This window comes from Pipistrellus hanaki (assembly GCF_964339955.1).
Source record: "Pipistrellus hanaki genome assembly, chromosome: 13".
NCBI classification, from domain to species: Eukaryota; Metazoa; Chordata; class Mammalia; order Chiroptera; family Vespertilionidae; genus Pipistrellus; species Pipistrellus hanaki.
This window is the reverse complement of record NC_140515.1, coordinates 27,830,549-27,856,478: the sequence shown is the minus strand read 5'-3', so window position 1 is coordinate 27,856,478 and position 25,930 is coordinate 27,830,549. Positions and strand designations below refer to the sequence as shown.

Below are 25,930 nucleotides of genomic sequence, written 5' to 3'. Positions count from 1 at the left end.
TGCGGCTGGATCCAAGTAGCCAGGACAGGGCTTGGTGGCCCTCCTGGGGCTCAGACCCCACAGCCTTTTCCTTTAACATTTTATTTTCAGACAGCCACACACAGACACACAAAAACACATACAACACAACCTTTGTAAGCAGAGCCTTTGATTGAGTCAGAAACGTAACTTATATGGCCTGGCAGAAAATGGCTGAACTAAGCTCTTTCTTTTAGCCTTTTTTATTGGTAAAGATTCTCAAAAGATTAAAAGTAGGTTAGGAGAATAATACAACAGCTGTGTTTCCAGTGTGTACCTGACAACGTCTTTTGTAGAAGTGAATAATTACATGAAAATCACTTCCTTCCCACCTCTTTCTCAGCTCCCTCCGGGTTGCTAGGCACCCTCTCTCCTTCTTTTGGCTAATGCCACATACAGAAGCCGATGAATACAGTATGGCCATTATGAGGGAAGGGAGTCACAGGAGGAGGATTCAAATGCACCCTCCCTGGTAGACTCAATGTGGGGAGCAGGCTTGAGGGGAGAGGACTCTGATATATTTAAATGCTAATGCACCGGGCAGGCGGCAGGGCGAGCAGGAACAGTGGTGGGAAGGGGCAGAAGCTCTTGGCCTGGAAGCCCCACTGGAAATATGTTCTGCAGCCTCTGGCTCCAGTGCCAAGCACTTCCCTGGGCAGCCAGCCCTGGGGGCTGACACGGGCCCTGCCAGTAAAGTGTCACTGGGCTGAAGGGTTGCACCGCAGGCGGTGAGGAGCTGTTCAGTTCTGTGAGGGGAGCCTGGGCGTGCAGGCTGACCCTGGTGGCCCCTTTGTGTGGAGCAGGGAGTGGGGTCACTGTGGCTGGGCCTTTGCCTAGAGGCTAGACAGCTGTGTCCCCGTCACAGAGCACAGAGGGAGCAGTTAGACCATCGCTGGCACTGGGCCAATGGTAATGATCTCCATGCCTATATTAGTGGTCAGCAAACTCATTAGTCAACAGAGCCAAATATCAACAGTACAACGATTAAAATTTCTTTTGAGAGCCAAATTTTTTAAACTTAAACTTCTTCTAATGCCATTTCTTCAAAATAAGACTCGCCAAGGCTGTGGAATTTTGTGGAAGGAGCCACACTCAAGGGCCTGAAGAGCCGCATATGGCTCACGAGCTGCCGTTTGCCGACTACGGCATTATGTGGTAGAATCCTGGGGGCTGTGCATACCTGTCTGTCCCTTAATCCATTGCATGAGAAAATCAAGACCTATTTTACCAAAGATCTAATAGACAAGGTTCAGAGCAGTGGAACCCCTGGGCAAGGTCTGAAGACAGCACACTCTCAGTTCTGAGCTTTTATCAGAACTGTCTACGCAGCCTCAGGGGCTACAAGGTCTTCCTCTTGACAATGTTAGTCTAGAGAGACATTATTGGCATTTTGAACAAGAAAATTCATTGGGCAGGAATGTCCTATTCGTTGCAGGAGTTTTAGCATCCCAGGCTCCCACTCTCTAAATGCTAGAGGATTCTAGTCATTGTGCAAACCAGAATGACACCCCACATGTTTCTAAGTGACCCCTGGGCAGTGGCCCTACCTAGCCCTGGTTGAGAACCAATGAGGCAGAGGGAGACTGAGCGGATAGCAGTGGTGAGGCTGCAGAACCCAAATCCCATCACCAGGGAGCCCAAGGCCAGGGTCTTCTCTGCCAAACCGGACATGAGCTCCTAACCAAACCCTAAGATGGCAGTTCTCCTGTGTCAGCTGAGCTAGCAGCCAGGATGAAGCCTCATCATCTCCTGCCATAACCACTTCTCTTCTCTAATAACCAGGGAGCTGGCTCGAGGCAGCGAGTTATGGAAAGAAAGGCATGTCAGGATGCTGCACAAACCACCATGTATATTCCAGGGTCATGAAGGACTCCTTGGGAGGGAAACGAAAAAGAAAACAGCCATGATTGCTGAAGGCAGCCGCCTCTGCATCTGCCAGAGACGGGGAAGTAAATACACTTAATCACATTATTATATTCATTGTTTATAGTTTAGCTTCTCCAACTAGAACAGAAAGATGCTCGATGAGAGCAGGAAGTTTCATCTGTTTTTTTCACTGATGCATCCCTGATAGTTCCTTGTTCATGGAACTGCCTGGTACGTAGTAAACACTCAAAAAATATTTGTTGCAGGCCCACAGATGCTTAGAATCTCCAGGACATAGGAAGGGACCATTCAAGGCTTATGCAGAGTCCTGGCTACCAGGCCAAGTAGATAACGTCCTGGGCAGAGAGGGTTTGGACACCAGGTTCCAATTCTAGGTTTCCCAGGAAGTTCCTGTGTGTTCTCCCTAAAGTTCTTTCTTTTCTCCTGACCTCTTCTCTGTTCATCTGAGCAGAGAGGTGACAGCTTTAAATGACACTGGATCCTTAGGGGTCTGACTAATAAAGCAGCAAGTCCAGAGTGCCCAGGGCAGAGGGCAGAGCAGGTCTGAGGCACTGGGTATGACCGAGTATAGCAGCATGGCAGGACTCCCCCCTTCAAGCTTTGAAGCTGACTTCCTGACCACAGAAAGGTCTTGGAAGGGACGGAAACAGAAGGGATGGCTAACCTCCCAGTTGGACTAATGGGACATGTGACAGGCAGTCACAACACTTCCTCTCAAATGATGCTCCAGGACTGTGGCATCGGCTCTGGGCAAAGCTGCCAGGACAAAGGGGCTGTCCTCATTCCTCACACCTCCCTCAGTGACTTCCCTGGGCATGGGCTTGAGCAACAAAACTAAGAATGATAATTTAAAAAAATAAATCAAGGCATCAATGTTGAAGTATTTAGGGGGTGAAATATTCTGATGTCTGCCACGTACTTTGAAATGTATCAAGAAAATAAAATGTATGGATGGGTAGAAGCCTTGAAAAGGTCTGTGATGAAGCAGACACAGAAAAATGTCCATGGCAAAATCTAGGTGGTGGCTGTGGGGTGACCCCTGTGCAGACAGAACCAATGAGACAACAGAGAGGAAGCTCCCATCTCAGCACTGAGGAGATGAGCCACATCTTCAGAAAGCTGAGGGCAATGCTTCCTGGGACACATCCGTGGCGAAAGGCATGCTTTGTGATCACATCAGTGGGGATAATCTAAGGAAGGCTCTGCCCAAGTGACAGTCAGTAGCCAAAGCAACCATAAAACCTAGGAGTTTTCTGGGATTCAGTTGTCTCCTCCTTGACATCACCTCAAAGATTAAAAACAGGCCTGAATTCCTTAAACCATCATCTGCCATTGATGGATGTGTCTGAGCAGCCCTTAAGCCTCATTTTCAGCCATAATTTCCTCCTGGATGAAGCAGAACAACCTTCCAGGGTTCAGTGTAGGAGGAGGAGATATGTACAAGGATGTACAAGTACTCTTCCCCCAGTCACACTTTGCAAAATTTTATGGATTCATTTTATATCCCATCTCTGAGGCACTCACTAAAGGAGCCCATGTCTGTTATTTTCCTCGCTGTTTTTTCTTGGAAAGCCCGTTCTTTGTTTCACTTTTTATGTCTTCTCCTCTGTCACGTATTCTGAGGTATAAACAATTTCCATGGCATCCACTGTCCTAGCCAAGAGCATAGAGTTGAGATGACCACATTCTACAACAAGCATTTAGTAAGCACTTACTGTGTGCTGGGCAATGCAAGTTACCCCAGGAGAGGCATGGTTGAAAAAGATGTTGTCCATGTCTTGGGTGATGCTCAAGTGTAGTTTGGATTGTCTTCCTAAGGATTTTAATCATATACTTGCTTAGAGTGACATTCATCTGACTCTTTCCTCCAGTTACTCTCATGGCCTTGAGAAACCTTAATACACTGTCATCTATATTGGAAATATGTGAGTGACTTTCCCCTTTCAGATTATTTTTAACATAAAAACATTCACATGACCACTGATAAATCATCTCATCTCTTTCTGGGCCTTATTTTCACAGAGGGCATTTTAAAGAATTAATTCCTGGCTTCTTTTTATTAACCAGACACATACAACTGCTAAAAGGAACTTTCTGTCAGCATGAAATAGCTCATGGGCGTGAAACAAAAGTGGGAAAAGAAAAGGAAAATATTGAAAATTGGTGAACTTACTTGATGCCCTAATTTTATGGCTGAAGGAACTGGCACAAGGAGGCACAACGTCTGTTCAAGCTGGGTCCTCTGATTCTGAACCTGAGTTTCCCACTATGCAGCACTGTCTTCTGGGGGCAGGGGAGGGTGTGGAGTGCAAGGACCAAGGTGTTTATTCATTGGAGGTTGAGCTGTGTCCATTTGCCTCCAACATTTGGAACATCTCCAAGGTTCTAATCAAAGAGACAGAGCTATGTCTGACCTCTTTGTGAACATTCTGCAGGACTCAGCATTTGCCCTGCAGGGCTTTCCAGCACTTGGCCTGCATATGAGAAGTGAGGGAAGTGGAACACGAGGTTCACACACCAGTGAGTTTTCACAGAGAACATCAAATGTCACAATCCCTGCAAACTATGATGTATCAAAACCCCATCATCTTGCTGCTCACATACATAAGAAATCCTTGCTCTCCTTGCTCCTATCTGTGCCAGTTTAGAAATCATAACAACCAGTGTCACCCCAATCGATTTAATAAAGTGGAAAAAAAGAAATCATCAGAACACATTGCATTTGCAAAGCACACTTCTTTCTAAGAGGAGTTGAAGGAGGCAGTCACAGCATCATAATTATCAGCACTGCAAGAACCTCTCTGCAGCCCTTGTGTTTCTTACAGCTCTGTTGGATGTGTAAGCCTGTTTGATACTCTTGACAGTCATCTGAAGTAGAAAGGATAGGGCTTATTAAGATGGAAGCCCAGAGAGGTTAAGCGCTGTGCCCAAGGTCACATGGTAGTGAATCAGGACCTGAATCCATATCTAATCTAAACTCTTGATTTCACAGATGAGAAAACTGGCTCAAAGGGGTGGAAAGATAACATGTGTCAACTGGAAGTTCAGCATTCCAGTCCTCCACCAGCTGTGACCACGGATAAGTCATCTCCTCTCTCTGGAACTCAGCTACTCATTCACAAAAGAAAAAAGTGAGCCTTAACTCTCAAACTTTTTAAAAACAGCAAGTACAAATGGATTCTAAAGAGCTTTTTGTCAAATGCCTTGATACATATGATTTTACTCCATGTATTAGAAGCAAATTTACTGTTAGGAAATATATTCGTAGGTAGTATGAAATAAGAAATAAACACCACAAACATGACTTGATGAAAAAAATTAAGCATGAATGCTTAAATTAAGCATGAATAAGGGCTATTTCCCTTAATACCCTGTTTCCCCGAAAATAAGACAGTGTCTTATATTAATTTTTTTCTCCCAAAGTTGCGCTAGGTCTTATTTTCAGAGGATGTCTTATTTCCAGGGAAACACGGTATTAATGTACTGCTTGAACATCCAGTATGTCATATTCAAGACTAGTACATAAAGAGAAGCAAATATTGAGGGTTAACATTTTCACAAAAAGTTTAACATGAAATATAATAATCATTTTAAATTCATAACCTGCTTTGAAAGGAAAAGCAGAAAAGTTCTCTCAAATGCCAGAAATGAAAGAAGTCAAAGTTGAAAGGCGAGGAGGAGGAGGAATAGTCCCAGTAACATATGGGGATAGCCAAGCGGACAGAAGCCTGAGAGGTTTGAATTTAAATCCCTTCCAGAGGATAAAGTGAAGATTGTAGCCTCTGGGCATGACCAAAAACTGAGTGGGCTCAAAGTCAAGGGCAAGGAGCCAGAAAAGCATTATCCTATAGTGAATGAGATATTAGAAAACTGCCCCTCCACCCAAACCTCAACAAGGAAGTTCCAGGTATGACTGTGACCACATACAGCTCCTGCAATATGGGCACCCAAGTTTAAACTGTAACTTAAAAATTACCACCCTGTCATTCCATACCCAGCTAAACTATCATTCGAGAGTGGTCGGGAAATAAAAATCTTTCAGACGTATACAGATGAAGGGACCTTAGTTTCCACAGGCCTTGCTGAAAGAACTACTAAAGGATTTACTTCAACAGGAAGGAAATTTAATCCAGTAGAAAGAAATGAAAATAATAGGGAGCAAAGAAATTGGCAAACACATTATAAAATCCAAGTAAGTATCAACTCTAAAAAGCAAAAGGCAGCATGAAAAAGTGGCAAACAGAAAGAACGATGGAGGAATATAGAATTTGGAAGGAAATTTGTGTCTTATGGTATTTTCTCCTTCAGAAAGACACAGCTAGTTAACAGCCAATCTAACTCAGCACCCACATCTTCTGTCTTTCCACTGTCCTTGAGGGGATAGAGACCCTTTCTTCCCAGCCTGAGGCCACTGCATGTGCAGCTATCACACCCTTCTCAGCACTTCACAGGGGGGGCCTCCCAATGCAGCCCTTTCTGTCCAAGACACATGTGGCCACAGTTCTGGTCCTGATTCCTCAAGGGACATTTTTAAAACTTCTGGAAATAACCAAGCCCCTAAGGGTCTGAAAACCCAAAATAATATGATTTCAGAGAGCCACGGGTCACTGCTCCATTTCCAAGCAGCAGGTACAATTTGAGTTGCAGCTTCCACATGCTCCCCTGATTCTTGGACCTTTCTCCCTCTATAGCACTACTGTCAGATAAAATTTCCTGCAATTAGGGAAATGTTCTATATCATTTCTGTCCAATATAGTAGCCCCTAGTCACAAGTAACGGTTGAGCACCCAAAATTTTACTAGTAAAACAGGAACTGAACTTTAACTTTTGTTTCAATTACTGTAAATTTAAATAGTTAGATATGGCTTATGGCCTCTGTACTGGACAGTGTAGGTCTATGGGTGGCAATCCCTGAAGGGATCAATCCCATTCCTAAATGATCCCATGAGTGATGAGTCCTCCTTTGCAGAAATCCTTGGAGTAAGCTCTTCCTCTCTCTGTCCTGGAGTGTGAGCATGGGCAGGTGGGTGGCCCCAACACCCAGCAAATCCTTCTTCTTTTTAAGAGGGAGGGAGGGAGGAAGGGAAGGAGAGGGGAGAGGGGAGAGGGGAGAGGGGAGAGGGGAGAGGGGAGAGGGAAGAGAGAGAGAGAGAGAGAGAGAGAGAGAGAGAGAGAGAGAGAGAGAGAGAGGAGAGAAGAGAGAGAGAGAGAGAGAGAGAGAGAGAGAGAGAGAGAGAGAGAGAGAGAGAGAGAGAGAGAGAGAGAGAGAATCATCTATCAGTTGCCTCCCACACATGCCCCAATCAGGGGTAAAATCTGCAACCTAGTTATGTGCTCTGACCAGGAATCAAACCGGCAAACTTTTGGTGTATGGAGCAATGCTCCAACCAACTGAGCCACCTGGCCAGGGCCCAGCAAATCCTTCTTGGTCACATTACTCAGTCCAGCACCTCTGCCTCCTCTGACCACAACCCTCATTGGTGTAGTGTGTCTAACAGGTCTTATCTGGCCCTGGATGCTCTCAGACCAGTGCTCCTCAAACATTCATGTTATATAAACCAATGGGAGATGCTGCCAAATGCAGTCTCTGAAGAGCCTGCATTTCTAACAAGCTCCTAAATAAAGGTGATGCTGATGCAGGTCCGGGGACCACACTTGGAGTCGTAAAGGTTTAGAAATGTCAGTTAGCTCTGCCTATATGCATAGTGACAACTAGCATAACAATATTTTACATTCAAATCTGTACCCTCTCTTTCGGCCCTATCTGTTCTCAATAGGCTTTCTGTGAGAACAGGATGGGTTAAATCAGTTCATGCTATGCAGTGCCACAAAAATGCCCAAAGTTTTGGTCAATAAAAAAAAAAAAAAAAAAAAAAAAAGGCGTATTCATCTCTGGGGGAAAAGAAAAAAACAGCTCACATTTATTGAGCATTTCCTTTGCACTAGACACAAAGCTATGCACACCATTAAGGAGCGTTATTCATTTAATATTCACAACAACCTTTTTTACAGATGGGGCCATCGAAGCACAGAAACGCTAAGTAATTTGCTTGAGGTTTCATAGTTAGGAAGCAAATGAGCCATGACTCTAATCCAAGCAGTCCATGGTAATCTCCACACTATATCTACAGCTCTGGTTGAAGCTCAATAGGGATTTCGATGGTTGGTGGATGATCTCTTTTTAAGAAAAATATGCTAATAAAATAGATGCACACAAATGTTTATAGCAGTTTTATTTACAACTGCCAAGTGTAGAAGTACCAAAGATGTCTATCAATAGGTGAATGGATAAACAATGTGTGGTGCACCCACAAAATGCAATATCAGTCAGTGATAAACAAACAAACAAACATGCAGGAACATTAAATGAAGCCAATTTGAAAAGACTACAAAAAGCTCAGTGGTTTGGGGAAGAAGGAGGAAGGGTAAAAAGGGTTTTTAGAGGACTAGGGTTTTTAAAGCAGTGAAACTATTCTACATGATATTGTAATGATGGGTACTGGACATTATGCTCCTTATGCACTGGACGGAGACTAAACCCATCCAATTCTGAGGTTCTAGGTTTTTCCAAAGCATTTATTTAGGATCCTCAAAAACTCCACAGCCAGGATTGCCAGCCCAGAGCTGGGAAGAGCCAGGGTAAACCAAGAAAAATCAGATACGACAGAGTTTTAGCACTGCATCCTTTGCATGGCCAAGTTAGACTCATGTGGTCAAGTGCTACCTGTGCAAGCACTAGGCAAGTGCTTTAACCTCTTGAAACTTCAGTCCCCTTATCTGTAAGACCTTTAGGACATAGATTTTAAAATTTTCAGCATCAAGGAGATAGGACTTTATCGACTTACCTTATTGGTCATGGGAATAATTATATGGCACTTAGCTGCTGGGTCTAGAACAGTAATTTTCAGCTGAAAATTACTTGCTGGTTGAGTAAATCAGATAAATTAAACGATGAGCTGATCAAGGCCCTGACATAGAGTCAGTCATCAAGAAATAATAACTAGTATCACAACTCTATTCAAGCAGCTCTTCAACCACTGAGGCTGCAGATTAAGAAGGTGCTGCTGAAACTGCTGAGAATAAAAATCATAAAACTTCACCTTGCGTAAACCTGTGGCTGAAGAATTTAATGAGGTGCCCCAGTGGAGCACATAATCTCAGTGGTGTATACAGGAATTCTGATTTCACTGATAGGCAACTCTTAAGAGATTTCAAGCAATCAAGAAAAGCAGCACGGAAGGTTACATTAGCAATGCATCTCTAATTCATGAGGAGTTTACCCAATGACTCAAAGGAGTACACCTATATCAGATGAACTTCAACCCTAACACCACCCTTCACCACCGTTATCACTGAGTTATGTTGTCTTTCCCAAGAGACTGTAATATCCTTGAAGAGGAGAACTATATGTGATGGGATGCTGCACCCGCAGTGCCTGGTACTGAGTGGAGCAGTGACCCTAACCCAGAATCAAATATGCTTAAAAGGAAACCCTGGGGATTTTAAGTCCCAGGGGATGGCCTATGTCGGCGAGGCTTGTAATATTTTCAAAAACATATCCAATGTCTCTAAGTCAATGTCAATTTTGTATACTTTAATTTGAAAGTCCAATAGCCAAGAGGCCCCTTTTTCCTTGGGTCCTTGCTTGGAATCAGAGTATACTGCCACCAGGTGGCAGCAATTCCACAGTCACATCCAGGAGGCTCATCAGGTAGGGCTTTAAACCAGGGTCTTGTTTTTCCTGATTTGTCCTTCTGTGGGGTGGGGAAGTGAGGGAGATTTGGGGCTCTGAGGTATTGTCTGGTTATCATTTTACCCCATCCCCAGGATTTGGACTTTTTAGCTGCAGGCTCCAGGTCCTTCCATGGAGGAGGCCAATTTGAGGAACGTGTGCATACCCTGGGAAAGCAGACCCCACGTTTTGGATCCCTGACAGGCCTTTCTGTTCTTGCCCTGAAAACACACACTCAAAACACAATGATGAGTGAGAGTGGCAGGAATCTGGGGCAGGGAAAATGTGAGTTCCTGAAAGAGCCACTCCGTTCCCCAAAGACTAAAAAGACAGAAAATAAAAATTTGAGGGGGGAAAAATTGAGTGGAAGCACTTCACACTTCAGAGAGAACACAGGGCTGACAATGAAGACAAATAGATGTTTAGAAAGTTATAACAGACCACGGAATGCAAATTGCCAGCGGACAAAGGAGGCGAGCTGCTGTGTCGCTTCAAGTTCTTGACGAGAAACTTAATTTACTGGATCCACAATAAAGGCACTTGCTTCTGAGTTCAATGCCTACCCTTGGTCTGTGGGGCCCTGATTTGTCCTGCCCAGCACAAGTGACTTGGAGGCAAAATGAGGACCACCACCAGTGTTCCTGGAGCCCTACTGTGTGCCAGGCCTTGGGCTGGGCACCAAAAGAAAGGACTAGAAGAGCTTTCGCATTCACGTGTACACTTGCTTCATAGCTACCCTGTGTGGTACATATTCAATTCCAATGATCATGTGAGAGCCCTGAGTCTACTCTAGAGAGATAAAGGGGCCACCCAGACTGTCAATGGCCTTCCCTCAATACCCGACTCCACAGCACCAAAAACCCTTCTTCCTGGATTGCAAGCTGACAACTGCAGTATATGCTATGTCTCTGTAAAGTCATACAGGTTCTGCCAGAAACTGTTCTTTCACTCATTCAAAAAATATCTACTGAGCACCTACTATTGGCAGGCACCATTCCAGGGGCTGAAGACCTAACCGTGAAGGTAGCAGTTCAATTCTCTGCCCGCATGAAGTTCACAGTCCAGCCAGTCAAGGGACTGATATAAAATGGACAGTGTCTGAGATTTGGTAAGTGTCACTGAGAAAACCAAAGCTGAGAAGTAGACAGGGTAGGTGGGCGGGATTAAGGGGTGTGACTTTAAACAAGGTGGTTGAGAAGCCATCACTATACAGCCCTTGAGACCTTAACACACTGGGAGGAAGGGGTTCTCCTCACTCCCAGGAGCCCCACAGCTGAGCTCTCTACATGCTTTCTGTAGTTCTCTGGCCTCACTCGGTGGGGAGCAAGAAGGGGGTCACTAGGAATTCACTCACTCTCCAGCTCAACACCTAGCCTTCATGTAGATCCCTGACACACAAACCCAGAGGGGTTGTTGGTGGTGGTGGTGGGGGCGGGGGGGCTCAAAGAAAATGTTTCCTTGTCTGTCTGAGGCTTCAGGAGCTTTGCACAGCACCCTGTGTCCCTTAAGAAATATAAAGGAAGAGCAGACAGGCCGGTCTGAAGCTCCTGAAAGCAGAAGGGAAGGGGAGCTGTGGCCAAGACTGGAATGAAGATCCTGGATCAGGGAGAGCCACAGAGCTGCCTTGAACTCTATCACTCTGGTTGGGATTTGAGGAGAAGAGCATCATATGGGGCAGGAAGGCACCTTGGGGACTGTCTTCCTCCTGTGAGTCATTGCCTCCACCTGCACAGGCACCAGCCTTCATAAAACTCCAACATGTGTGTAGAGAAGAAAGCCCTGATGGTAACATGCAACCTGCACGACTATTACTGGAGACAGGGCTGGCTCTTCAGGCTGCAGGAGAGACAAGGGGGTGCTGTCTAATGCCTGCAACATCAGCTCTCTGCCTTCAAAAGTCCAAAAGGAAGGATGAGAAGCTCTGAACTTACTCAACTTTAGACTCCTAGGGAAGAAGGGTTCTTACTCATTCTACTCACTGTGTGCTCATTTCACTACCTGAGACCACCTCCCAACACCCAGGGCTTGGACAAACAGCCCAGGGGACCGAGGGGCTCAGGGGCAGGAAATGTACACGTGTCCTGAAGTCACCCACTGACCAGCCCTCTGACCTCTCTGGGGCTCTCCTTCCCCAAATATCTCCTCCCCATCTCTCCACCCACAGTGGCTCCAGAATCAACCCGTTGGTCTCTCTTAGCCACGAGGCCTGAACACTGCAACTTCTAGATTATTCCCAGGAAACCAGGGTGTTCATATGCCAGGCAAGCAAACAGGCAGGCCTAGTGAGACTTTCTGGGAACTTTCCTTTCCAGGTGCAATCTGAACTGCAAATGGGAAACTAAGTCAAGGTGATTAATAAAAAAAAAATTCTGAAGTTGGTAAAACTTCAAAGTTGGTGAACACTACCAAGATATCCAAAACCAAGCCTTTTACTGACTTCCTGATAAAATATTTCCAGCTGACAGCTCTCCTGACCTACTGTCTCTAACTTTGAGAATTGTGCCTCAGTTGTCTCAGGGGGGACCGTGTGACTCCCTGAAGTTTAACACTATCCCAGGATCTTTTACCAGCCCTGGCTACATCCTAAACAATAAGTATGTCATGGTTTGATGTGATATTTTTCCTAAAGCACATTAAAATATATAACAATAATTTTTTTTTAAAGTTCCTCTATCAACTGGGTCCTCATACTTGAACTTCATAACCATCTGATTGGGCAGCAGGTATAACCTGTGATCCCTTTTCCAATAAAGCGGGGACTTGGCCCCAGAGAGGTGAGGTGCCTTGCTTAAGGCCACACCACCAGCAATGGGAGAGCAGGAATTGAAACCTGTGCTCTGCTGCTTCCTGTGGTCTGGGCATACACAAATGGGAACTACTGGAACTGGGTAGTGTAGATCTTGTTTTCCTAAGATCTCACCTCCCTTCAATTAGGAGTTCTCCCACCCAGAACACAGGAATCCTAAGTTATGATGGGGTTGCTAAATTGCTGTGTGACCTCAAGCAAGTGGGTCAGCATCTGCTTGTCAAGTAGACATGCTAGCTGGGACACTGCGGTTCTACTGCTCCGTTCACAGGCTGCCTCCCCTTAGCACACAGACAAACCTTGCATGACGCACCAGCTTCTAGAGTTCGAGGAGCCGTCAAAGGAGCTCTTCACAGACTCAATGTGACTGTACACTCCACCACCAGCCTTTCAGCCTCTGGAGCAGTTAGAGAGCAGGCTCAGAGCTGCTCACACCTTCCTTTCCAGCCATGCTGGGCCCTTCCTGCAACACCGAAGCTTCCAAAAAGCACCAACTATGTAAAATCTTGTCATCCTTTTCCTTTGGGTCACTATCCTTATCTCTGCTCCAGACAATCAGCTATTTTTTTAAAAAAATATATTTTATTGATTTTGTACAGAGAGGAAGGGAGAGAAATAGAGAGTCAGAAACATCGATGAGAGAGTCATTGATCAGCTGCCTCTTGCACACCCCCTACTGGGGATATGCCTGCAACCAAGGTACATGCCCTTGACCGGAATCGAACCCGGGACCCTCCAGTCCCCAAGCCGACGCTCTATCCATTGAGCCAAACCGGTTTCAGCCAGACAATCAGCTATTACTTTTGCTTTTGGGGACACACACACACATGATTTTTTGGCCATCACCAATAGAGAATCAAAAAGTAGTTCAGCTCACAGAGTTGGAGGTTTTTAAACATTTTGCTAAAGCAATAGTACCTTTCTTAAAAATTAAAATAGCTCTGGTTCTTATATCTATTCAGCAAATGTTTACTGAACACTAACTATGTACCATGCACTGAGCTAGCCAGGGACTGGGGACACAGTGGTGGGCAGATACAGACCCTGTGTCCAAGCTGCCTTCTCAGCGAGGCCTTCCTGGCTGTCCTGCTGGAAATGGCAGTCCTCACCCCCTGCACTCTCACTTTGCTGCTATGTGCTGTCTCCATGGTTCCGGTTACCATTTCATAGACTGCATGCTTTATTCTTTAATGTTTTTTACTTCCTTCCCCAACTAGTATATAAACCCCAGGAGACAGGGATCACTCTTTTGTCTACTGTCTACTGCTATATGCCCAATAACTAGACAAAGCTTTAATACTGAGTAGGTACTCAGGAAATAGCTGAGGAGCAAGTCATACATATAATAACTAAATATATAAAAAATTATATAAATATTTCATTGCAAACATGATAAGTGCTTTGGAAAATAAGTACAGAATACTAGGGGTGCATGGTTGGCAAGTGGAGAGATGTACCTGACAAAATGGTGTTTTACACTGAGTCTTACAGGATAAGTAGATGTTAGTTAGTCAGATAGGGTGGGAAGGGAAGGCCTGAGGAAGAAAGAAGGAGTGTTCCCAGCAAAGAAACAGCATGTGCAAGGCAGGAAGGAGGTCGATATCTGGAATGAACTGAAAGCTGGGGATAGTAGCAGGAGATATAACAAGAAGGCAGCACATGAGGGACCTTGGGACGCCCCTAATTTGATCTTATTCCAAAGACCACAGGGAACCCCAGAAAGGATTTAAGCAAAGAGGTACTGTACTCATCTGACTAATATTTTTAAAAAACCACTCTGCTGCTTATTGGGGAGTGGCCTAGACTCTTGTAGTTGTCAAGTGCGGGATGATGGTGGCCTGGACCAGGCTGGTGGCAGTAGAGGCAGAGAGCAACCACAATGCATTAGGGGTTCGGGTGGGAGTCAGAGCCCATCAATTATCCCCTCCCAAACTTTTATGATTCCTAGACTCCCCTCTGAAGTTTCTTAATAATAGTGATGCCCAGGTGCCCTCTCAGATCCCAAAAAAATGAATCTCCTGGGTGGGGCCTAGGATCTGCATTTTAACATTTCCTGGTGTTCCAATAATGAGCCACATAGGGAAACTGGGTAATCCGCAGGACCGTGACTGACCCTTAGGGCCAGGATAAGGAAGCCTGTGTGCAGAGAAAAGAATAGGAAATCTGTCCTGGATTAAGGCAGAATTTGTAGAGCTAACAAAAGTACACAGACCCATGATTTTGGAAATCTGTTTTCCAAAACTTCTTCTCCAATTGAGCCTGTGCAATCAGTGGATGGTGCTGCACTGAGCCTGGGGCCCCTCACAGCAGCACAGCAACTGAGAGAGGAGAGAGCCCACATTGCTATTCCACCATGCACCTTAATGCACTGTGATGAGGTACATCTGAGTTGCACTAACTAGCACCCCTATCCCAGGCACCCCTGTAGCACTAACACCCCTTGAACATTTCCACCCAAGTTCTCCTACCAGGCAGTGGCTTGAAGGCACAGCCTGCAGACTTGAAATTTCTTGCAAGTCTCATGTTCTAAATGCAGTTTCCACATTCTACTGCATAATTTATGTTTGTTTCAATAGAAAAATGGGTGCCTGCTCACTCACTCAAATCTTTGAGCATGTTATTCACACACTGACATTACCTGGGGACCTCTGAAAGATACTGATACCTGAGGCACAGACCCAGAGACGTTAATTTAATTGGTCTGGGTTGTGCTCTGAAATCTGAGATTTTCAAAAGCTTCCCAGGCACTTCTAAGAAGTAGCAGAGGTTGGGCTGTAAGATGCTCTGTTTTCATCTCTTATCTAACATACCTCAGGCATAGCACCAGTGCCCACTTACCGAAGCTTAGGCATAGGTATTTACTACCCACTTTTCAGAATAGCCAATTCCTTACTAAAGACACTAAAAAGCCAGCCAGTTCTATTATTTCTTTCTGAGAGCTACCCCCAACACACACACAAAAAATCAATCACCAACAAAGACCCAGTCTCCCTCACTGGGATGAATGGCTATTGAGATCAGTGATCTTGGGTGGTGGGAAAAGTATGTTTTTATTTTCGGTAACCTCTAACTGAAATTTAACATTTCCTTCCATTCTGACTGCAGGCAACAAAACACAGTACTGTTAGCAGTAGAAATTCAAGATGTTTTCCTATAATGGCATAGACACCTCCAAATATCATTTGTTCTCATTGCTGCTTTGAAATCATGAAAATTATCGGACCTCTTGCTGGATCATGCTATTTAATGTACTGATAGATAAGCACATAGTATATCATTACCAGGTCACAAATTTGTCTTTTTAAATGCTCTGGTGGTTGCATTTCACTATATTTGATTTCCTATATATTTTGGTAATCTAGGCATGGAAATTTATTAATTCTGAGAAGAGATCTGCAGGCTTCCCACCAGCTGTTGAACCTCTGTGGCTGGCATCAGGGGCCTGCAGAAAGCTTCCCAGGGATGGTGGGCAGCTGTGCATCTAGCAAACGACACTTACCTGTGGGTCAGTGAGCCGGGTAAGGTCAGGGTACAGGTAGAACTTGATGCCTTCGGAGGCCCCAGGCAACGTGACCCCTCGGATCAGGAGGATCAGAAGCATAACATAGGGGAATGTCGCGGTGACATATACAACCTGCCCAAGAAATGAGAGACAAGAATCAAGGAAGGGTGACAGTGGTGCGGATTGCGGCAGGCCCCTAACATCTCACAAGAGCAAAGGGCTCCCCTGGACAGCAGTAAGAAGTGAACCCTAACACAGCTTCCTCTCCCACCACAGTCTCCTCAAGGGCTGGGCTTTCAGTGAGTATCTGTTGAGTGATGCTTGATATCACTGCTTTTCAAACATTTTTTTTTTTTTTACCACAACCCACAAAAAGAAACGTACAGATCACAACCCTGTACACATTGAACTGAAACAGGAAGTGTCACAAAACTATACTCATTCTTGTATATGATACATTCACATGTATGCCTGCATTTTCTACTCTATTCTTCTCCCCCACCCCCACCCCCCCAAAAAAGCTGGTTATGGCCCTCAAAATTCACATCATAATTAACCCAAGGGGCCTAGATCCACATTTAAAAACAAACAAACAAACAAAAAAGCAACAACACTGTTTTAATGAAATTCAAGTTTTAATAGCCAAGGATGGGATGGGATAGAGTAGGAAAGAGGAAGGAGAGAGAGGAGCTGTTTGGACCTGGAAAGACCCAGTGTTTTCTGGAAGCATTTCAGTGTGGTCTGCTTGGAGGTAGGTAACTGAAGCCAATGAACCTGAGAGGCTCCGTCAGCCCAGGGATTCTGTGTAAGAATCAAGACAGTGAAAGAAACAAAATCTTTCCTGAGCTTCCTCACCAAGAGGTGCTTACGACAGGTCAATACCTTCACAGACTATTGGAGTTCCTGTCCTGGGGACCATGCCCCCAACCCGAGGTCCCTGCAAGACTCAGTGTTCCCTCCAGTCCTGATTTTTTTCTCTTTTGTCACGTTCTCTCCTCCATTCACTTGGTTCCTTCTTCTCAGTGAGACCTACCTATTATTTCTGTTTAGATAAGCGATTTGTCAGTATTTGGGAGCCATAGACACGCCTGAGACTCTGATTTCAACTATGGACACTCTTCCCCCTTCACCCAAATGTGCACGTACACAGATATGTGTCTAAGCGTTAGGATGGTGCAAAGACTCTGACTCCCCAGATAAAAGACTTGTGCTTTAAGACCTTTGAGCTTAATTCCTCCAGTGCTAGTATAGCCTCTCACCCCTTTCCAAGCGAGGCTTTCTTTTACCAGTGTTTCAGCCCTTTGTGTCATTCATTTGTTTGTTCATTCACTCACTCACTCGTCCTCCTACTCACTGCACACCAATAATACTCATAGGTACCAAAGACTAAGTTAGACTCTGGAATGTACAAGTAAGAATGAGTCACAGGATTGAACTTTCTGCTTCAAGAGGCTTCCCCATTGGTAGAAAGAGACATGCAGGTAAGTAGACAATGCATTATGTAATCAGGGGGCTTGCAAAGGATGGTAGAGCATGGAGAATGAGTAGCTAACCATAGGGGCATTCAGGGAGGGCATCTCCAAGGAGGTGATCCGGGTATTGGCCTATAAAGGATGAGTAGGAGTTAGGACTTGAGAAGGAGGAAGAGAATAAAATTCTACTACATCCCAGGCACAGAAATAGCTACATTTACATAGATTTTCCTCTTGCAATTTTTATTATTCATTTCATTTTTATATAAATTAGCATCCTAGAAAAACTGAAACAGAAACATTAAATACAGTATTGTACATAACATCGGAGGGATTGAAAGGACAGAAAGACTATAAAGCAACCTACTTCTACTTCACATTTAAACAACAAACTAAAACATAGGATACTATACTTTAAAAATGTTTTAATCCTCACCCGAGGATAATGTTATTGATTTTAGAGAAAAAGGAGGGAGGAGTAGGGAGAGAAAAACATCGATGTGAGAAACATAGATCAGTTGTCCCCCTTATGCACCCTAACCAGGAATCAAGCCTACAACCTTTTTGGTATACAGAATGACAAGCCAACCAACTGAGCCACCTGATTGGGCAGAATATTATACTTTATATTAATACAAACATAAGTCATTTGGTTGCTAAGTGACAAAACAGTGACTTAAAGCCAGTCCTCAAAGGAAATAAGAGCCAGCAGGGGGGTAGTATTAGTGGGTCCTGCTGATAGAGGCTGTAGGCTAGATTATGTCATGCAGACACCAAACCTAACTTACAATACGGCACCATTCTCAGCCCACTCAGAGCTCAGCCCCACCAATTTCAGTACCCGTTTCCGTATCAACCATCATATCAGTCGACACATCATGTAATCAGTACAAACAACCTCTTGTTGTCATATGCAATATAATCCAGAAAAGGTGAATGTAAGTCCAATATATAATACTAAGAGACCAACAGTTAATGATGATGATGATAATAATAATAATAATAATAATAATAATAATTAGAGACCAGCAGTCAAGAGGGGTGATGGTTTCTGTCCAGAGAGTGACCATGCTATAACATCTCCATTTCTCTTAGGTTCGTAGGCACTTTATAGATCTCCAGCATTTGGTGTAAATCCTTAATTCTCTTCTTCAAAATGACGCTCCCTCCCAAGTTAACCAGCTTCCATCTATGAAAAGTCAGCTAAAGATCTATTGCTTTCATTGAATAATTTCCACTTACATGTCTGTTGTATGGCAAAAGACCAATTATCCAGACCATCCAGGTCCTGATTAATGCTATCTCTGGAGGTTAGCTTTACCTCCCAATGAGAATAAATCTAAGGAAAAGAAGTTTACCATGCAGAACGTAAGAACAAATGAAAATTATAGAAATTTGTCTTCCATCTGTGGGACACCTTGATGTGACTAAACTAATCCATTATTATTTGACCTGTCAGTTTTGAGTGGACTGGGCCACTGGGGTGTCATGAAAGGATCACCTTTAACCTGACCAAATGGATCCTCTCCATGCCCTGGCAATGTATATAGCAGAGGCATGATTTATTAAATCACTGCTGCTGATTTTGAAGCAGTTCTATTGTTCTAAATGGATGCTCAGCTTTTACATTACACTTGATAGCATGCCTTAATTTTTATACTCCTTTTATAAAACCCCAAGGGAAATAAAATATGCAGATTAATTGCCCAAAGACCACAGTGCAGACAATGAGTTAGCTGCCAAAATGGAACCACTGGCTGGCAGTGGTTAGCTAGAAAAATTTCTTTCTAAGCTGAGGCCTGAGAGCCTTGAGTCATGGTACAAAAGGTGGTTTAGGGGCATATTATGTAATGCACAGAAGTGGAGTCAGCTCTAAAAATTGAAAACGCAACACTGAGGACAGCCAGTATCTGCTGCTGGTGCTACCTCTCCTAAAAGCCCCTCTAACCTGTTTTTACTTTCAGCCATACTAGACACTTGGGCATCATCTTGTATGTTTCCTGAGAACAGCTGTATACTGTCCAAATGATACAGTTTTTGTCATCCGGAGACTGCACATAGATCACATGTATGCTGCCACATCCCTCCTGTGTTCATCGCAGGCATCGTTAACTGAACACAACACTCTGCAGCTCAGCCTGGCTGCAGCCCCAGAGCCTCCACACTGGACTCTAGTTGGGAAGAAACCCACTCTCGGCTACCCTTGATCTCGTACATTTTTCATGTGTGCTTACGTCTCCTGCAGGTCCTTTGTCCCTGTCCTCAGAATGGTAAGATCCAGGTGCTGAACTCAACACTGCTGAATGTGTGATGCATGACACCCACAGAAATAGCGTGAAGGCGGAAAAGGAGACTAGAGAGACAGGCTGGAAGGGTCTATGTTGATGGGTTTCAGCCTTCTGACTAACAGCGGTTGGAGCTGGATCTCCAAGGATATGTAGGAACAGGAGAGGCCATGCCAGGCAGGGGAGATGTGGAACTATAGCCAAAAAGTGAGAAAGGGCACAGAATGTTGTCTCCTGGGATGGCTAGGAACCTCCAGGTTGTTCTCCAAGTGCTAAACCTGGAGACAGCCTCACCTCTTTCCTCAGGTTTTTCCACATTCAACCAGTGGTATCAAGTGCTGCCAACTTGATCCCCAACTATATTCTAAAATGACACCTGCTCTTTTCCCCCTTCACTGGGGCCCTTCATTGCCTTTCTTCTCCATCACATGACAGCCCCACACTGTCCATATGTAGCACCAGTTTCAAAAGCATATGCTTTCCTGGTCCTCTGGTTCTTTCCCCACACTCTTAGTCCCACATTCAAGGCTGTGGGATACAGTGCAAAGGGTTGGGCTTTGAGTCAGAAGACCCTGGGTTCCAACCTTGGCTCTGCTATGACTTGCTGTGTGGCTTTACCAGTCGCCATCCTTCCCCACCCACTCAGTTCTCCCCTGTGCCAGGTCCCTCCAGTTAGGGAGCATGCCAGGTTCCATCAGGCCTCCCTGCCTTTTCATGCCTCCCTTTGTCCATAATTCCAGCCCCAGTGCCCGGGCCACCCACGTTGTTAGTCCTGGGTATGTCCAAATCCTCACAGTCAGGACTCCGTAAAGTCAGAGACCATGCTGCGTCCAGTTGTCATATCATTGACCTAACTACTTTATATGTCAGGCAGCTGAGGCCCAGAGTAATTTTCAGTGTTTCAGTCTCATCCTCTTAAGCTATAAACCATGCCATCTACCCAAATGTTGTTGAGTGACTGAAACCGTGCCACAGCCTCCCTGATCCATATCCCACATTCTTCCCCCAATCACTGCAGCAGCCTCGTGGCTCTATGGCGATTATCCATCAGCTGTTTTATTGCCTCATAAGATTAAATATTTCTAACATATTAGTTTCACCAGGAAAGGGAATTTTGTCTTTTACTTTGTCTGCTATATCCAGAACAGCAAGTGGTATATAAATTGTGCCCAATAAGTTTTGTTGGAAGGAAAAACAAAAAAGCAGGCTGAGACCTGGAACCCTGCGGTTAGAATGCAGGTCTGCAGACACCACTCTGTGCTCCATCCATATAAAATGCTGGATCTACATACAACAAGATTTGGAATATTGAATTCAATTTTAAGAGGGGGTGTTTATAAGGAAATCATGAGACATGTGAATTTAAATGAAAGACCAGTTCAGATACGAGGGCAAAGAAGTATAGCTGCAAGGTGTTTCCCAACAAAGCTCAGTGTCCCTTTCAAGATATCTGAGTCCCTAGGCCTTGTCTGGGAGAGCCAAGCAGGGGGCAGGCATTATGCTAAGTTATACAGTGTTTGGCACAATAAGGTCACTGACAAGGTACCCTGAAGCCTGGCTGTTCCTGGCTGCTGCCAGTGGTGGCTCGCACCCAGGTGGGCGTGGGGGAAGGAGGGTTTAATCTGTCAGACCTCTCAGGCCACAGAACTGAGGCTCCAGCCCTAAGCACACCCTTTGGTTTGGAGAGTTTTTTACTATTGTTTAATTTCCTTTCAGCAGGTCAAGTCCCTCTGAATATAAAGGTTAGCACAATTGGTGGTAATTATACTGTATCCTGTTTTAATTGACTCTAATTGCTCATTTGCATTCCAATGCTGGAATTGTGGGGTGTTTCCCTCCTACTTCCAGGACACAGATGTTTATTTCATAGCAGAGAGATCATTAGACCCTAAGTTTTCCAGATAATGGGGTCAACTGGAAAACTGAGTGCTATTCAAAAGACATGGGGAAAGCAGGGTGGTGTAGGGGCAAGAACTCAGGACCACAATGTTCAGCAGCTCAGGCTAATTTCATAACTTCCATATCCTCTCTGGCTGGCATTTATCATTTACAAAGAGGGGGGTGGGGTGGGGGTGGGAGGGAGATGGGTGATTTATATGAATCACTTTTGTATTATTTACTTAATATTTTTAATAAATAAATATGCTTTTTTGCTTTTGTTGTTAATCTTCACCTAAGGATATTTTTTTCCCATTGATTTTTAGAGAAGCTGAGTGGGGGTGGGGGGAGAGAAACATAGATGCCAGAGAGATTGGTAGCTTCCTGCAAGTGACCCAATAGGGGCCAGGATTCAAACCTGCAACCCAGGTACCTTCCCTTAACCAGGAATTGAACCTTTGACCTTTTGGAGCGCTGGCTGGTGCTCTAACCATCTAGCAACACTGGCCAGGGCAATATACACTTTTACATTAAATAAGTATATGTAATAAGAAAACTGTGAACAACATAAACAGAAAACCACAATCTCTTAGTATAAATAGAAGGTAAACGCAAAAAGAAATACAATAAAAATAAAATGTGATTAAATTTTAGCCAAAGGCTCTGAGTCTGTGCTGTTTTTTCTTTATTCAATAGCAGGAGTAGCAAGTATCAGAGAGGCGTTAAACAGTAAACCAGAACTGTACTATAGCTTTTGCTTTAAGAGTCATTAAAAAGGGAATATTGTCTAATTATGTGATTCAATGTTTTTAAGCCTGGCTACACTAAAATCATTGTGTGAACCCTCTTTAGAAAGGACATTTCCCATATTTATGGGAAAGACTAGATGGATCCCTGAGGTCCTTCCCAGCAACCACGGTGTTTTCTAGGACAGCTCTCTGTCATCCACAAAGCTTTTCAAAAGACCAGGCCTCCTTAATCCCCTTCACTTTTTTCACTCATCCCCTTCCATCTGGCAATCATCAGTTTGTTCTCTGTTTCTGTTTTATTTGTTTGTTTGTTTTGTTTTTTAGATTTCACACGTAAGTGAAATCATACAGTATTTGTCTTTCTCTATTTGACTTATTTCACTGAACATAATACCCTCTGGGGCCCCCATGTTGTTGTTAAAGCCAAGTTTTCATTCTTTTAATATGGCTGAGTAACATATTCTAGTGTGTGTATGTGTATGTGTGTATCTCACATCTTCTTTACCCATTCATCTGTCGGTAGACACTTAGGTTGCTTCCATATCTGATGGCCAGTTACAAATAAGTCATGAGGATGTAAAGTGTATCACAGAGAATATCTATGTATATAAAAGCCTAAGGAACCAACTGACTGGCCAACTGACTGGTAGCTATGACACACACTAACCACCAGGAGGCAGACGCTCAATGCAGGAGTGGAAACCACAGGCATGGAAACATGGAACAGACTAATGAATCTCAGAGGAAAGTAGGGAGAGGGGAGGGGAGGACAAGATTAACCGAATATCTTATATGCACACTAGAGGCCTGGTACATGGATTCATGCACCAGTAGGGTCCCTCAGCCTTGCCTGCAGGGATCAGGCCGAAACCCACTCTATGACATCCCCTTAGGGGTATCAGATTGTGAGAGGTCACAGGCCAGGCCCAGGGCCCCACTGGTGCACGAATCCATGCACTGGGCCTCTAGTAGTCAATAATATCGTAAAAACCATGTATGGTGTCAGATGGGTACTAGACTTATAGTGGTGATCTTTGTAAGGCTTGTAAATGTCTAATCACTATGTTGTATACCTGAAACTAACATAATATTGTATGTCCACTATAATTTAAAAATAAAAATTTTGAAATTTATTAAGAGGGCACATAACATATTAAGTATTCTTACTTAATATGTTATGTGCCCTCTTAACAAATTTTATTCCCACCAACTATTCTTAAAAAATAGTTGGTGGGGGTAACATGAGGGAACTTTTGAGGGTAATGAATGTTTATTGCCTTGATTGTGATGATTATTTCAGGGGTATATGCATATTTTCAAACCCATCAAATTACATACATTAAATATGTACAGTGTTTTCTGTATGTCAATTATACCACAGTAAAGCTGTTTAAAAAATTGAAACCAGGACTCCTTGGCGCTATCCAGGGTCCTGACACTGATTTGGGCAAAGCCTTCAGTAAGCCAGTCACCCAAAGTCTTGGAAGATGCTGCTGTTAACTGATTACCTAAGTTTCTGTAACTGATCTTTGTACCACTTGAATAAGTCTATTCCCATTTTTCAGACAAAGAAAAAAGACCGAGATTTAGAGATTGGAGTGGCTTGCTCCAGGTCACAGACCTATAAGTGGTCCGATAAGTGGTCCGAAGCCTGCTCTCTCTACCACGTGTGCTATGCTCTGGCCAAACAATGCCTTCTTGTTTTCCACTTCCATTTTCTTCCTCTATCTGTTCTTAACCTCAGTGGTTCAGCTTGACTGACTTTCGGCAGTAACTCATCATTGTCCACTAACCCTAACCTCAAATATACAGGGTTAGCCCAGTTCTCCCCCACTTCCCTTCTAACAAGGCTTGCCTCCATCTGGAAATCTGCTTATCCTATATGGCTGGAAAGCATGGTACTGAACATCTAATCCTTGGAAAATCATTCTTTTAAATACCAACAGATTTTCCATGCTTTGGCTTTTGAGAGAACACTACCCGAATTCCCATGTAAGAACATTACAGCAGGCAACAAATGTCTGGCATAACCTTCACTAAATTTTGTTGACCTTGGTAACAATATGCTAGGGAAATCTGAGTCTGAAGAAGGAAGAGCCCCATGGATACATTTACCTCTTTACCACTTCTATCATCTTTAGATAATTCTAAAAGAAATATAAATAATAATAAAAATTCTGTTTTAAACAACCAAATTCCAATAGGTGACGAGAGTCATGTTTTAGTGGAGATATTAATTATCCAAGGAGGTAACAGTATTTTAGTAATTCAGCAATAATTCCCTGGGCAGTTAAAGTGATTAATTCTTGTGTAATGACAAGTATGTCATCAGCTATGAGAGTCAGCCCATGTGTGGAGCTTAAAAGAATATACTAAAACACCTGCCCACCTTGGGATGTATGTCTCATGGCATCATCTCTGAGCTGGGTTGAGAAGGAAGAGAGGGAAGATAATGAGGGGCAGTATTACAGGTGGGAGGCATCAAAGCCAGGTGGCATGATCAGGTGCTGGTCCTCACTCTATCAAAGCAACAGAAACCGTGAGTCCTCCCCCATGATCTGCTCTCTTCCCTTCATAGTAATAAAACCTCTAATCTTCAACTAGACCCACGGCCTCCTAGAATAAAGGCAATATTCCTCAGCCTCCCTTACAGGTAGGTGTGGCCATGTGACTATGTTCTGCCCAGTCAGATACAAATGAAAGTGCCATGTACAACTTCCAGATACTGTCCTTAAAGGAAAGGGCTGTGTTCTATACTTCTCTTCTCACCCTTCCCACAGGCTGGAATGAAGACTGAGTAGTGAGTTGTCTTAGATCATGAAAACAAGGGTGACACCCAAGGTAAAGCAGGCAGGTTATACCTGGACTCTTATGGGAGAGAGAAATAAACTATCTGGTTTCTACTACTACTCATTTAGGTCTCTATTCTAGGCAGTCAAACATGTAATTTAACTATATAACCACCAACTGCCTCCATGATCTTGTGTAGGTCCTATTTCCATTCAAAGTCTGTACTATTTTTCTTTAAATAAAAGCATTAGCCCAGATGATTCATACTATTCTTTTTTACTCAGACATGAGAAGAAATTTTTGAAAATTCTGAAGATGGGCTCTTGAGAGCCACCATCCTCTAAACCTGGAATCAACCAGGAATGGCAACAGGGTCAGGAAGTCTCCAGAAAGCCCTAATCAGTAAAATTAAAAGAACAAAGCAGCAAAAGAGATAATCATTTCTTGGTAAGCATTAACCTTCTCTGTCACAGTGTAGAATGAGCCTGACAGGGTGGTAGCCAATTTGGTGTGGACCCCATCATCAAGTGCATGAGTTAGAAGGTCTCTGAGACCTTCCAGAGCCTCCACATCCCCCCCTCCCCCTGTGAAATGAGGATAATGCCTATTTCAAAGGTTGATGTGAGTGTTAGAGATCATTGTCCAAAGCACCGGACACAGACACTGTTTAATAATTGGAAGGATTAGATGGCCTTTGTTGCCGGTCACTGAGTCAGTAAGTAGTGTCCCTTCAGCCCAGCATGTGAGTTGGCCAGCAGAGAACAACATATCTGGATGTTCAAAAATGCAAACAGAGAGGCTGGAGTAAGCC

The 25,930-nt window shown here is 44.0% G+C and overlaps 1 protein-coding gene across 1 annotated transcript in view; it reads right to left on the bottom strand.

Moving 5' to 3' along the window:
* SLC6A11 (solute carrier family 6 member 11) overlaps positions 1-25,930 on the bottom strand; it is a 100,642-nt gene that overhangs the window by 27,008 nt on the left and 47,704 nt on the right. The window contains exon 6 of the mRNA XM_084901966.1: positions 15,943-16,077. Coding sequence (XP_084758092.1) covers positions 15,943-16,077 — 135 coding nt within the window. The remainder of the gene's footprint in view (positions 1-15,942; positions 16,078-25,930) is intronic.